The sequence below is a fragment of the Rhinatrema bivittatum genome, chromosome 3, assembly GCF_901001135.1.
Source record: "Rhinatrema bivittatum chromosome 3, aRhiBiv1.1, whole genome shotgun sequence".
Classification (NCBI taxonomy): domain Eukaryota; kingdom Metazoa; phylum Chordata; class Amphibia; order Gymnophiona; family Rhinatrematidae; genus Rhinatrema; species Rhinatrema bivittatum.
Genome location: NC_042617.1, coordinates 220,361,309 through 220,373,906, shown reverse-complemented (window position 1 = coordinate 220,373,906; position 12,598 = coordinate 220,361,309). Strand labels below are relative to the sequence as shown.

Below are 12,598 nucleotides of genomic sequence, written 5' to 3'. Positions count from 1 at the left end.
AAATTTGGCTTTCAGAACCTCCCTCCCACATTTTCCTATGTCGTTGGTGCCCACGTGTACCACGACAGCCGGCTCTTCACCAGCACTGTCTAAAAACCTATCTAGGTGACGCGTGAGGTTCGCCACCTTCGCACCAGGTAGGCATGTTACCAGGCGATCCTCACGCCCACCAGCCACCCAGCTATCTACATTCCTAATAATCGAATCACCAAATATGACGGCTGACCTAACCCTTCCCTCCTGGGCAGTAGGCTTTGGGGGGAGATCCTCGGTGCGAAAGGACAATGCATCCCCTGGAGAGCAGGTCCTTGCTTACAGGATCCTTTCCTGCTGCACCCGGTTGATGCCCTCCAATCATGAGACCACCTTCCTCCAAGGCAGCACCAGGGCTGCCAGTCTGAAGTTGGGGCTTGGCTACTATGTCCTTGAAGGTCTCATCTATATACCTCTGTCTGCCTCAGGTCCTCCAGGTCTGCCACTCTAGCCTCCAGAGATCAGACTCGTTCTCTGAGAGCCAGGAGCTCTTTGCATCGCATGCACATGTACAACCTCTCACCGGTGGGTAAAAATTCATACATGTGACACTATGCAAAAGACTGGGAAGGCCCCCCCCCCCCCCCTTGGCTGCTGGGCTGCCTCCTTCATGTCAATTTTGTTCAGTTCCTAGTTAAGTTTTAGGTTGCTATGGGAATAGGAATGTGTCTAATGTCCTTTAAATATATTAGTGAATTCACTGTATGTCTGGTAGTGAAAGTGGCACCTGCCTATAAATTAAAGGATGAGCTAGGGGTGGGTGGGAGGGTTGGGAAATCCAAACAGTCTAACTTCAGTTAGTTAGCCAAAGTGACTCACTGCTCTCTTGATTATCAAATGTTGGTACCAAATCACACTAGCTCAACACCTTTCCAAGGTGAGTAACTAACTGAACTTTTCAACCTTTTTTATTTAGGTATACACTGCTCCTAGCTTATTTCTAGCTTCTGGCTACTTTGTATTTAAAACAAAACAAAACACTCAGTTCTGCTTACTAGTTACCTTACAGACTTTTAAAAATAAACACACTAACTACTGCTTACTAGCTGCCTTACTGACTGACCATTTAAAAATACAAACAGTCTAACTTGTTTATTTGCTGCCTTACTGACTATTAAAAGCACAAACACACTAAATAATATTCCCAAATAGTTAACTTTGCCCCAATACTTTTGAAAAATACAATGTCCCAAGCAAAAACTTACTGATTCCTTTCAGCTACCAGCAAGGTGATCCTCTCCTCTCAGTGCTTCCACGATCTTACAGAGGCATATCTACACATCGGGATTCAGGCTGATCACCAGAGGTTTCTGCGGTTCGCTGTATTGGGCCAGCATTATCATTTTCAGGTGCTGCCTTTCGGTCTGGCCACTGCTCCCAGGACGTTCACCAAGATTATGGTGGTGGTGGCAGCACAATTGTCTCTTTGTCCATCCGTACCTGGACGATTGCTTGATTCGTGCGAAATCTGAATTACTCTGCCAGCAGGTGATTCACCGGCTTCTTCAGTTGCTGCGGTGTCTCGGTTGGGTGGTCAACGAGTCCAAGAGCTGGCTTGTACCTTCCCAGTCGCTGGAATTTTTGGGAGCTTTATTAGACACCCGGCTAGGGACGGTATCCCTTACGGAGGAACGGGTGTGCAAGCTGCAGGTATAGGTGCGTGCCTTGTTATCCAAGCAAGTTAAGATGGTCTGGGATTACCTACAAGTACTAGGATCCATGACTTCAACGCTGGAATTGGTTCCTTGGACCTTCGCTCATATGCGGCCATTACAGTCAGCATTGCTCTCCTGATGGAACCCAGTTTCCGAACAATTTCATCTCCCTTTGCCTCTGACGGATTCAGCGCGGTTCAGCCTGGACTAGTGGTTAGTGCTGGACCACTTACGAAGGTGAGTTCCATTGGCAGTTCCGTCCTGGACGGTGATCACTACAGATGCCAGCTTGTCCAGTTGGGGAGCGGTTTGTCTGCGGAAGTTGGTGCAGGGTCATTGGTCCCAGGAGGAAGCTCGCTGGTCCATCAATCATCTGGAGACCAGAGCAGTGAGATTGGCCCTGCAGGCATTCCTTCCGCTCCTCCAGGGACAGGCGGTCAGAGTTCTTTCAGACAATGCGACCACGGTGGCTTATATCAACTGGCAAGGAGGAACTAGGAGCCAACCGGTGGCATTGGAAGCTTATCTATTGATGTCATGGGCGGAACAGAACTTATCCTGCATAACGGATTCACACATTGCCGGAGTGGATAATCTCCAAGCGGACTTTCTCAGTCGCAATCATTTAGACTCAGGAGAATGGGAGCTAGCGGACGACACCTTTCAAATCATTTGTACCCAGTGGGGAGCTCTGGCAGTGGACCTCATGGCAACGTTCAAGAATGCCAAGGCTCTCGTTTCTTTGCTCGTCGCAGGGAAAGGGGAGCAGAAGGCGTGGACGATTTTGTGCTTCCATGGACTGCAGGGGTGCTACTTCTTGTTCCCACCTTGGCTGCTCATAGGCAGGATCCTTCACCGAATAGAGTCGCATCCAAAGGAAGTAGTTCTGATAGCCCCTGAGTGGCCACGGCGGCCCTGGTTTGCGGATCTGGTGACTCTAGCAGTCGTGCCTCCATTGGGGTTCCCGGACATGCCGAATCTATTGCATCAGGGACCCGTTTGTTTCGACCAGGTAGATCGCTTTTGTTTAGCAGCATGGCTTTTGAGAAGGAGGCGTTTGAAATCCAGAGGATACGCTGATGCTGTGGTGACTACGCTTTTGCGCTCCCGTAAGGTTTCTACTTCCCTATCTTATGTGCAGGTTTGGAAGGTCTTTGAAGCCTGGTGTCTCACTAGAGATATTGTTCCCATTCGGGCGGAAGTCCCAGATATTTTGAATTTTCTTCAGGATGGTTTGGCAAAGGGGTTGTAGTGTAGCTCCTTGCGTGTCCAGGAAGCAGTGTTAAGTTCGTTTATGGGGTTACATTCATGGCACATCCTTAGCGACTCATCCTGACGTCTCTCGTTTCCTTCCGGGGGGGGGGGCGAAGCATCTGTTTCCGCCGGTCCGAAAGCCCTGCCCCTCATGGAATCTGAATGTCGTGCTGAAGGTTTTATGCGGAGCATCCTTTGAGCCGTTGCGCAGGGCGACCGTGAAGGATCTTACTTTGAATGTAGTGTTCTTGGTAGCTATTGTGTCTGCACGCAGGCTGTCTGAGCTTCAAGCTCTATCGTGTAGGGAACCTTTTTTGCGAATTTCTGAGTTTGGGGTGTCTCTACGTATGGTACCTTCATTCCTCTGTAAGATGGTGTCCTCCTTCCATTTAAATCAGTCGGTGGAGCTTCCGTCCTTTTGTGACTTGGATAGGTCGGATCCATTTTCTCGAGACTTACGGAAGCTCAATGTTCGTAGGGTGTTACTATGCTACCTGGAGGTTACCAATGGGTTCAGAGTATCGGATCATCTTTTTGTACTATGGAGTGGTCACGGAAGGGTATTGTGGCTTTGAAGACTACCATAGCTCGTTGGCTGAAAGAGACCATAAATTCTGCATATTTGTTGGAAAGTAGATCCTTACTAATGGGTCTTCGGGCTCATTCTACTCGTTTGCAGGCTGCGTCTTGGACTGAATGTCATCAGGTTTCCCCGGATGAGATTTGCAGAGCAGCTGTGTGGAAGCCGCTACATACTTTTGCCAGACATCGTCTGGATGTTCAGGCTCCAGGAATGGGGAGATTTGGAGAAGGGGTTCTCAGAGCGGGCCTCTCTGGATCCCATCCCAAGTGAGGTTAGCTCTGGTACATCCCAGGAGTCTGGACTGATCCGGGTACATACAAGGAAAAGAAAATTGGTTCTTACCTGATAATTTTCGTTCCTGTAGTACCACGGATCAGTCCAGAGTCCCACCCATTTGTTGTTTAGAGGGAATGTGAGAGTCCACACTGTATTTCGTTTTTTTCTGGGCAGATCACTTGAAGAGCACGGGTTCTGTATCCATTTGGGGGTTCTTGAGCCCGCTTGTGGTTGTTAGGTTACTGTATATAGTTAGTTTGGAGGTCTTTTGTGATCCGTTCTGCTTTGACATTGAGTAATACTGCCAGACTGTAGGTGGCACCATCCTATGTAAGGCTGAGTTTTGTTTGGTAAACTTCTGTCTCCATTTGCTAGGAGGGGGCCAAAACCCAGGAGTCTGGACTGATCTGTGTTACTACAGGAACAAAAATTATCAGGTAAGAACCAATTTTCTTATCCTTTGTAAATTTTAAGAATGCTTGTAAAGAAAAATTTAAAAAAATAGCAACTAGAATTCGTAGGAGCAAAATTTACACACCTTGCATAAAATTAAACAAGATTGGAGTACACAATTTCCAAGTGTTTTCTTTATTCTCCAGCATTTGCTACAAGGATGACGTGCCCTCACCATGTACTTAGGCTCCATCCCTCTCAATAACTTTCTGACAGGTGGGATTGTCGGAATACATGATTGTTTCTTCCTTGGCACATGCACACCTTCAACCCATCTGCAATCCCCCACCACATGCAGCCCCCTCTGTTTCCATTCCCCGATACCACTCACCCTAGAATAGTCTTCCCTGCCCTCTACCTATTCATGACAGGGCAGTCCTCTCCCCCTTCCCCTCTTCCATTCACTTTGTAGTCGTCTTCTCCCCCTCCCCATCCCAAATTTCAGTGCAGTCTGCTCTCCTACCACTTGCCTTGGTGCTGTCTTCTCCCATGTGTGAACTTGCCTCATGCAGTCTTCTCTGGCCCCTCCACCTGCTCCCTCACTCCTTTTTTCCAACTTCTTCCACACTGTGTTTATCTCCCTTCCCAGCAGCTCAACATGCCCCCCCCCCAGCTGCAGTGCTTGCATCTTCCTCTGGAGCCCCAGTCATGGCTGAAGACTCGCTTCTCAATTGGCTGATGATTTCTTTGTATTTGAAGTTCTTCTGCTGTGGAACTCTGCCAGCCACACTGCTCCAGCCACAGACTCGACTGCTCTTTGTCAGGTTGTTAGTGCTTTGGGAACTCTTGACAGCCATGCTGATCTCTCCCCCAACTCCTCCTCCTATTCTTTTTGTGTTTAATTTTATGTGCCATATTTAACTTCCTTTGCATGCACAAATGAAAAATTATACAGATGGTCAACTGATCAGGCACATAAGACATTTTTTTTTTAAGAGTACTTTAAAGAGCTCCTAAAAATGAGGCTTTGCTTATTCAGAAATTGAATCATATCAACATGGTACGTAGATCCCAATTAAAACCAAAAAAAGGAATAACTTTTTCATGTTCCAGTGTAGTTTGGGAGCTAGATGATGAAATTGTATAACTTTTTATTACATCTTCGAAAATTAGGCTTTTTGTGTGTCCTCTGGTGCCTGGAGAAGTACTAAAGATATAAGAGCTGAGCTTTCTCTTGCAGAGTCTTAAAACAAAAACATCTGGTGTTTTGTGAATAGTTTTTTAGTTATTTTCTTTGTAGCCTAATTGAGTAACATTTTTTGTTATATATTCCAGCGTTTTGCTGCTGTTATTATGAGAATACGAGAGCCACGGACTACTGCACTTATATTCAGCTCTGGAAAAATGGTGTGCACAGGGGCTAAAAGGTAAGCATTTGTAAGCAAATCATAGTAATGTGATATGCAAAATGGGGCTGTGGGAATTTATTTTCTCAGTTTTATGTGAATTGATGTGGGTGCCAGATATTGAAAGAGTGATTTTGTGGATATTGCACAGGATTGGAAATTATAACCTCTGTCACTGAAATCCTGAGTGGCTTCTTGGGCCTTTTTTCCCCTCCAACAATAAGGCCCTTTGTAAAAATTAGACATTTAATTTACCTACATAAGACCACAGAATCTTGAAAAATAGGACTGGAAGAGGACTCTGAGTCAATCTATTCCATTCTGTATCTTAAGGTAGGATCCACTGTACTAGTATACTAAAACATAAGTTTTCTATGCTGGGTGAGACCAAAGGTCCATCAAGCCCAGCATCCTGTTTCCAGCCGTGGCCAATCCAGGTCACAAGTACCTGGCAGGATTCCTAAGTTCAGTAGATTCCATGCTGCTTATCCCAGAGATAAGCAGTGGATTTCCCCAAGTCCATTTTAAGGTTTATGGACATTTCTTCCAGTAACTTGTCCAAATCTTTTTTTAAACTCAGCTACATTAACAGCTGTTACCACATCCTCCAGCAGCAAATTCCAGACTTTAATTATGCATTGAATAAAAAAGTAATTTCTCCTACCGTATTTGTCTTAAATGTATCACCTACTAACTTCATTCCATGTCCCCTAGTCTTTGCAGTTTTTTAAAGTGTAAACAACTAATTCCCATTTACCCATTTCAGTCCAGTCATTTTATAGACCTCTATCATATCTTATTTTATTTATTTATTATTTAGTGTATTTAGCTCACACCTTTTCATTGTAGCTCACGATGAGTTACATTCACCAGAACTGCAAACAATATTAAAGTTGCGGTTATACCATCGAGCGATACAAAGGCATTATGATGATCTCTATTTTATTCTCCGTCATAGACATATCTGATTTGCTTTAAAAAATCTGCAGTGATGGAGATTACATCATCTCCCTAGATAGTTTCTTCTAGTACAGAAATACACTTACAGGCTAATTTACTACTCTGGAGAGAGGCTAAGCAGGATGTAATAGTCCTCATAGGTGGGTGATGTTATCCACTGGAATCTGACTGGTGAAGTTAATTACAAAGCATCTAAAAGCTTTTGATATGCCCCACTTGGCATGCCATCCTGCATCATGGACTTTGAAGAGTACTCTCTCAGTTCTAGTTGTTCCATGTAGCCTAACTGTTGTTGTTCTGGGGTCTCTCACTGAGAGGATTTCACCCCTGTTAGATTCACTTGGTAGGTTTTTCTTTAGTCGAGCTAGTTTTCTTTATTTTTTTTAAATGCACCCTATTAGGTCAGAACAAGGGTCCATCAAGTCCAGTATCCTGTTTGCAACAGTAGCCATCCAGGTAACAAGTACTTGACAGGATCCTAAATAGTAGATAGATTCCATGCTGCTTTCTACCAGGGATAAGCAGTGGCTTTTCCCAAGTCTGACTAATAATGGTTTGAATTTTTCTTCCAGGAGCTTCTCCAAACTTTTTACCATATCCTCCAGAAACTTTTTACCACATCCTCCAGAAATGAATTCCAGAGTTTAATTGTGCATTGAGTGAAAAAAATAATCTCTGGTTTGTTTTAAATGTGCTACTTAGATGCAGGATGGCAGTTCTCACAGGACAAGCAGGATGGTAGTCCTCACATATGGGTGACATCACAGGATGGAGCCCTGTCAGGAAAACTTTTCTGTCAAAGTTTCTACAAAGCTTTGACTGACACTGGCACACTGAGTGCACTAAGCATGCTCAGCCTGCAATTATCCCTGTGAGCCACAGGTGTCTCCCTCATTCTTCTTTTTTCCGCTCTGCAGTAAGCATAGCGGTTAGGAGTTCTGTGAGAAATTCTAACACTTTTTCCTTACGGAAATACTTAAACTTTTACTTCACAAACGCTTTTCCCTGCACGGGTCTCCCTTCGCGTACATTTATTCGACGCTCGGTGAGTACTATACCCTGTTTTTTTCCATCGGTTCCTGTCACTTCATTGGCCTGCCAAGTGACTGTGGCCTTCCCTCTCCCTATGTTTTCAGTTAGCCACACATAGCCTGCAGTGTCCCTCTGTGACACTCTGCCTGGTTATTAGCGCTAGTGGGACAGGGACTTCCACGGTTTCCGTTGCCGCCAGGGCTCCTGTCGGTTCAGGTCCTTCGATTTCCTCAGTACCCTCGCGCAATCGATGCCCCCATCGCTACAGTCTGTACCCCCTTCAGACCTTCCTGGATTCTTAGATGCCATCGGTACCCCCTCCCCCGGCGGTACTCTGCCATCATCCCTGCATCGTTTCAGTGCCATCCACGTTTTTCATCCATGGCACTGATTTTTCCTTGGGTTTCATCGGTGCCATCATTGCCCGGATGGATGCCATCGACGTGAACATAAGAACATGCCATACTGGGTCAGACCAAGGGTCCATCAAACCCAGCATCCTGTTTCCAACAGTGGCCAATCCAGGCCATAAGAACCTGGCAAGTACCCAAAAACTAAGTCTATTCCATGTAACCATTGCTAATGGCAGTGGCTATTCTCTAAGTGAACTTAATAGCAGGTAATGGACTTCTCCTCCAAGAACTTATCCAATCCTTTTTTAAACACAGCTATACTAACTGCACGAACCACATTCTCTGGCAACAAATTCCAGAGTTTAATTGTGCGTTGAGTAAAAAAGAACTTTCTCCGATTAGTTTTAAATGTGCCCCATGCTAACTTCATGGAGTGCCCCCTAGTCTTTCTACTATCCGAAAGAGTAAATAACCGATTCACATCTACCCGTTCTAGACCTCTCATGATTTTAAACACCTCTATCATATCCCCCCTCAGTCGTCTCTTCTCCAAGCTGTAAAGTCCTAACCTCTTTAGTCTTTCCTCATAGGGGAGTTGTTCCATTCCCCTTATCATTTTGGTAGCCCTTCTCTGTACCTTCTCCATCGCAATTATATCTTTTTTGAGATGCGGCGACCAGAATTGTACACAGTATTCAAGGTGCGGTCTCACCATGGAGCGATACAGAGGCATTATGACATTTTCAGTCTCATCGCTGCCATCCATGCTCGGGTTGATGCCACTGTCGCCCGGGGCACTCCCATCGATGCCAGGGTCATTTCCATCGATGCCATCCTTTATTTTATGGATGCCATAGATGCCCAGGAGCTTTCCATTGATGTCCATCGATGGCGATCGTTGCCCTCGACGCCCACGTCATTTCCATCAGTGTCTTCGATGTTCCTATCGATGCGTCATCGACTCCGTTGATGCCGGTATCATTTTTCAGATACCAACGATGTTTTTTCGATTATTCGATGTCACATTGTTCCCATAGATACCTACGCCGATGCCGTCAGTGCTCCATCACTGTCATCATTACTCTGGCCGAGTCATCGATGTTTTTTCATATATATTTTTGACGATACCCTCAAGGCCGCTTCAGCTGCCATCGACACAGTTAACACCGACATAGCTCTGCCACGTAATGCCCTCGCCTAAACACAGTGCTCCATGCTTTGGGTTCTTATTAAAGCCCCGTATTAGTCTAAGACACTACATAGCGCCAGGAGCAGTGCAGGCATGCTGATAGTCCGTCATCAGTCGCCATCCAAGACAGCAAAGGCATCCATCTCTGCGCTGGGGAAAGACCCGGCCGAGCACCATGGCATGCATCATCACAGACACGGTGACCATCCAGCACATAGGTGCTATCCTTCTTGATGCTGGACAATGCTCAGGCCGAGCAACATCACCACTGCCATCGGCACAGTTTTGGCAGTCCTTGGTGCTCCAGAAACACTGGAACGAGTTCCGAAGAATTCTGCACTGGCGTCACGAGACATCGAGCCACTGCGATGAGGGCCGGGTTCACGAGCTCGTTAATCGGCTCCCCTGTTCCCGAGGCGTGCCCCACCGACATCGGTGGGGGATTGTGGCCCTCCACAAAATACTACCGTGGTTGCGCCAGCCACGCTCAGCCTGTCTCCTCTATACCTGCGCCACCATACCAGGCATCAGAGTTGAGACGGGCGTCTACTCCCTCAATGACTCCTTGAATCCACGAAGCCAGCAATCTTCACTGGCTCGTCCTTTGGCGATCTACGTCGGATGGTAAGTATCCGTTTCTGCGGCATTCCCATTGAGATGTGTTCTCTAATTCGAGCCACATGGTTCGAAAAGTTCTAGGTCATGTACCTTCCAAGAACCGTATTAGTGTCACACTTCGCTATGCCAGCCACAATACCAAGAGAACCTCTCTATCATATCTTTGGGATTGCATCAGGGCTTCCTCCCTTTTTCAGCAACGAGGCTCTGTACTGATTAATGCTCTGGCTTCTGGTTCCTGCTTCAGAACCAACGTTCCAGGTGCATTCGCTGATCTGCTAAACACGAGATCCAGCAAATACTGCCTCAAGTGCAAATCCATCTCGAAGCCTGACAACAGATCTCTGTGTCTCCTTGTACAGCACACAGAAATGCGGGTAAGACTTTACCGCTCACGCTCCCGTGGGAGGTTACATGATATCCAGATTACATCAGCCCCTCCAGTTGGACACTTCCTGGTCTCCCAACTGGCTGGGTATCAGAGCGGCCACCCCACCTTGTACCAAACTTCCCGGTACACTCCCCAGATGCTACAAAGCGCAGAGGGGGGAAGGGGGGGGTTTGGGGAGTTTTAATTACACTATTCTTTCTTTCAACAGAAAGTAGTTACACTCCTCCCATTCTGGACCTCAGAAATACCAACTTTCTTCAGAAGGCTGAGGTAAAATGGTATCTCTTGTTACCATGCTTCCATATCGCAGTAATTACATTACCTCTAATCTTTCTATGTGCTTCATGGTGAGTCAACAATATTACAATCCGAAGCTCTGCCTGTTGCACCAGCTTCGGCAACCGGGGTATTCATTGAATCACTATCGGTGAATGCTGTTTCTTTGCGGAGTGCAACATCATTCACGCTTTTCCTTGCATGGACAGCTACATAACCACAGTCACTCCACGCAAGGAGCTCTCACTTCTTCGTGACTCACTATACATTTACTAACAGGGATTACTGTCACTGCCATAAATCCCTTATACAGCACTTCTGGACACTACAGTCATAATGACCTTCCTGTCCAGCATACGCGCAGACATTCTAATAAATTCTTACATGTCCCTGCGCGCATGTTCCATAACCTCAGCCCCTCAATTCTTCATTGTCTGGCCATGGGATTTTTTCACTATGCACTTTCCTCATAGATACAAAACTGCTATGGGTTAGATTCAGTGAAAATCCATTATCAGTGGGTCTAAGCTGTTCAACCACTTTTGTCCCTCATCCATATTGCAGATCTAGAACCAAAACCTAGTCTGATTCTGCTCATGCTCGCATTTACTCAGGGTTCTAAAGTTTGACCTAAAAGCTTCTCAATCCAATATGCGTCTGCTCCACTCCACACACTTCCTGGAGCTTGTAGCCATGCGTTATACCCTTATGCTTCCAGTACTGCCTCTGCAACAAATCTTTGTGCATACAGACAGACAGCATAGGGACAATGTGTTTTCAAACACAAGCACGCACAACCTCTTAGCTGCTCTGCAAGGAAACTGCGCAGCTCTACCCTTGGCCCTTGCTCACTCCAAGTATCCTCGGGCCACTTATCTAAGAGATTTACTGAACGCACTAGCAGACCTTCTCCATGTAGGTTTCCATCCTCTCGAATGGTCTCGGACTATATGTGTAGTGGGAAAGATCTAACGCTGAGGTCAACCGAACTTGCCCTCTGCGCCCGAATCGAACCATACAGTGCACAGATTCTACTCCCTACACATGTTTCCAATGCGTTCCCATAGACGCCTTTCTTCCATGAAGGGCCTCTTAAATGTGTCTCTTCTGCTGCCTCTCATAGCCAGCACTCTTCTAATGTTGAACTGGGACGGGGTTCACTGTTCCTCAGACCCACGTCCTGGCCGAGACCAGTATGCTTCCCATACTTCTCAATCTTATCACACCAGTAACCAATTCGCCTTCTCACAAATCAGTCTCAAATTGTAGACTCACTGATGTTCTCAGGTACTGGTAGTGTCACAAAACCTTCCACACATAAATCCTACCATTGAACATGGCATGATTTACCACATGACGCATACAAAAGGGTATTACCCTTTTTCTACACCACTCTTTTCTCTTGCTCCCTCGGATTCTGCTCCCCAGACATCCTCCATATAGGTACACCTCTGTTCCAATTGGTGTATAGTTTGGGAGTGGGGATACCCGATTTACGGTAAACCCCTTCTGAATCAGCTTACCATGGATTATCCACTGATCAAGCTGCCTCTATTTTCACTAGTCACGGAATGGAACCTATAACTTATCCTTATAAGTCTCATACATTCTCCTTTCGAGCCTTTCCATTCCTGTCATTTCACAGTTTGACATGGGAAATACTTTCACTCATATATGTCATTTCTGCCAACAGGGTCTGTGAGTTACACACTTTGTTACACACTCATCCTACCCTGCGTTCCTCCATGACCGAGTGGTTTTTACGCATTCAACTTCCTATCTTTCTTAAGGTAGACGTTGCATCTCACCTTACTCAGGATATACTCTGCCCATTTTTCCTAACACCTCTCTCTCACCAGAGCGAGAGGGTTTTTTCCACTTCTTGGACAGTAATAGTGCACTTGCATTCTATCTCGATCGTACTACATTCCATAGGAACTCCACCTAACTCTTTCCTTCTGTGGCAAGAGTCAAGCTGCGAATTCCAGTGGGCAAACAGACCTATTCCTCCTAACGGTCTGTATCGTTTTCCTACCAACAAGCAGGCATTTCACTACAACAGTGTGTGTAACCACACTCTGTTGCGTCTGTCCCAGCCTTAATAGCTTCCCCTTGGCCGCTGCTGCTTGTACATATTTATCAGGCTGCAACCTGGAGTTCTCTTCATACCTTCGCAGCC

At 46.1% G+C, this 12,598-nt stretch overlaps 1 protein-coding gene across 3 annotated transcripts in view; it reads left to right on the top strand.

Annotated features, from left to right (window-relative positions):
- The window catches only part of TBP (TATA-box binding protein), a 247,487-nt gene that overhangs the window by 124,698 nt on the left and 110,191 nt on the right, over positions 1–12,598 (top strand). For all 3 annotated transcript variants that reach the window (XM_029594207.1, XM_029594205.1, XM_029594208.1), the window contains exon 5: positions 5,530–5,621. In XM_029594207.1, the coding sequence (XP_029450067.1) occupies positions 5,530–5,621 (92 nt within the window). The remainder of the gene's footprint in view (positions 1–5,529; positions 5,622–12,598) is intronic.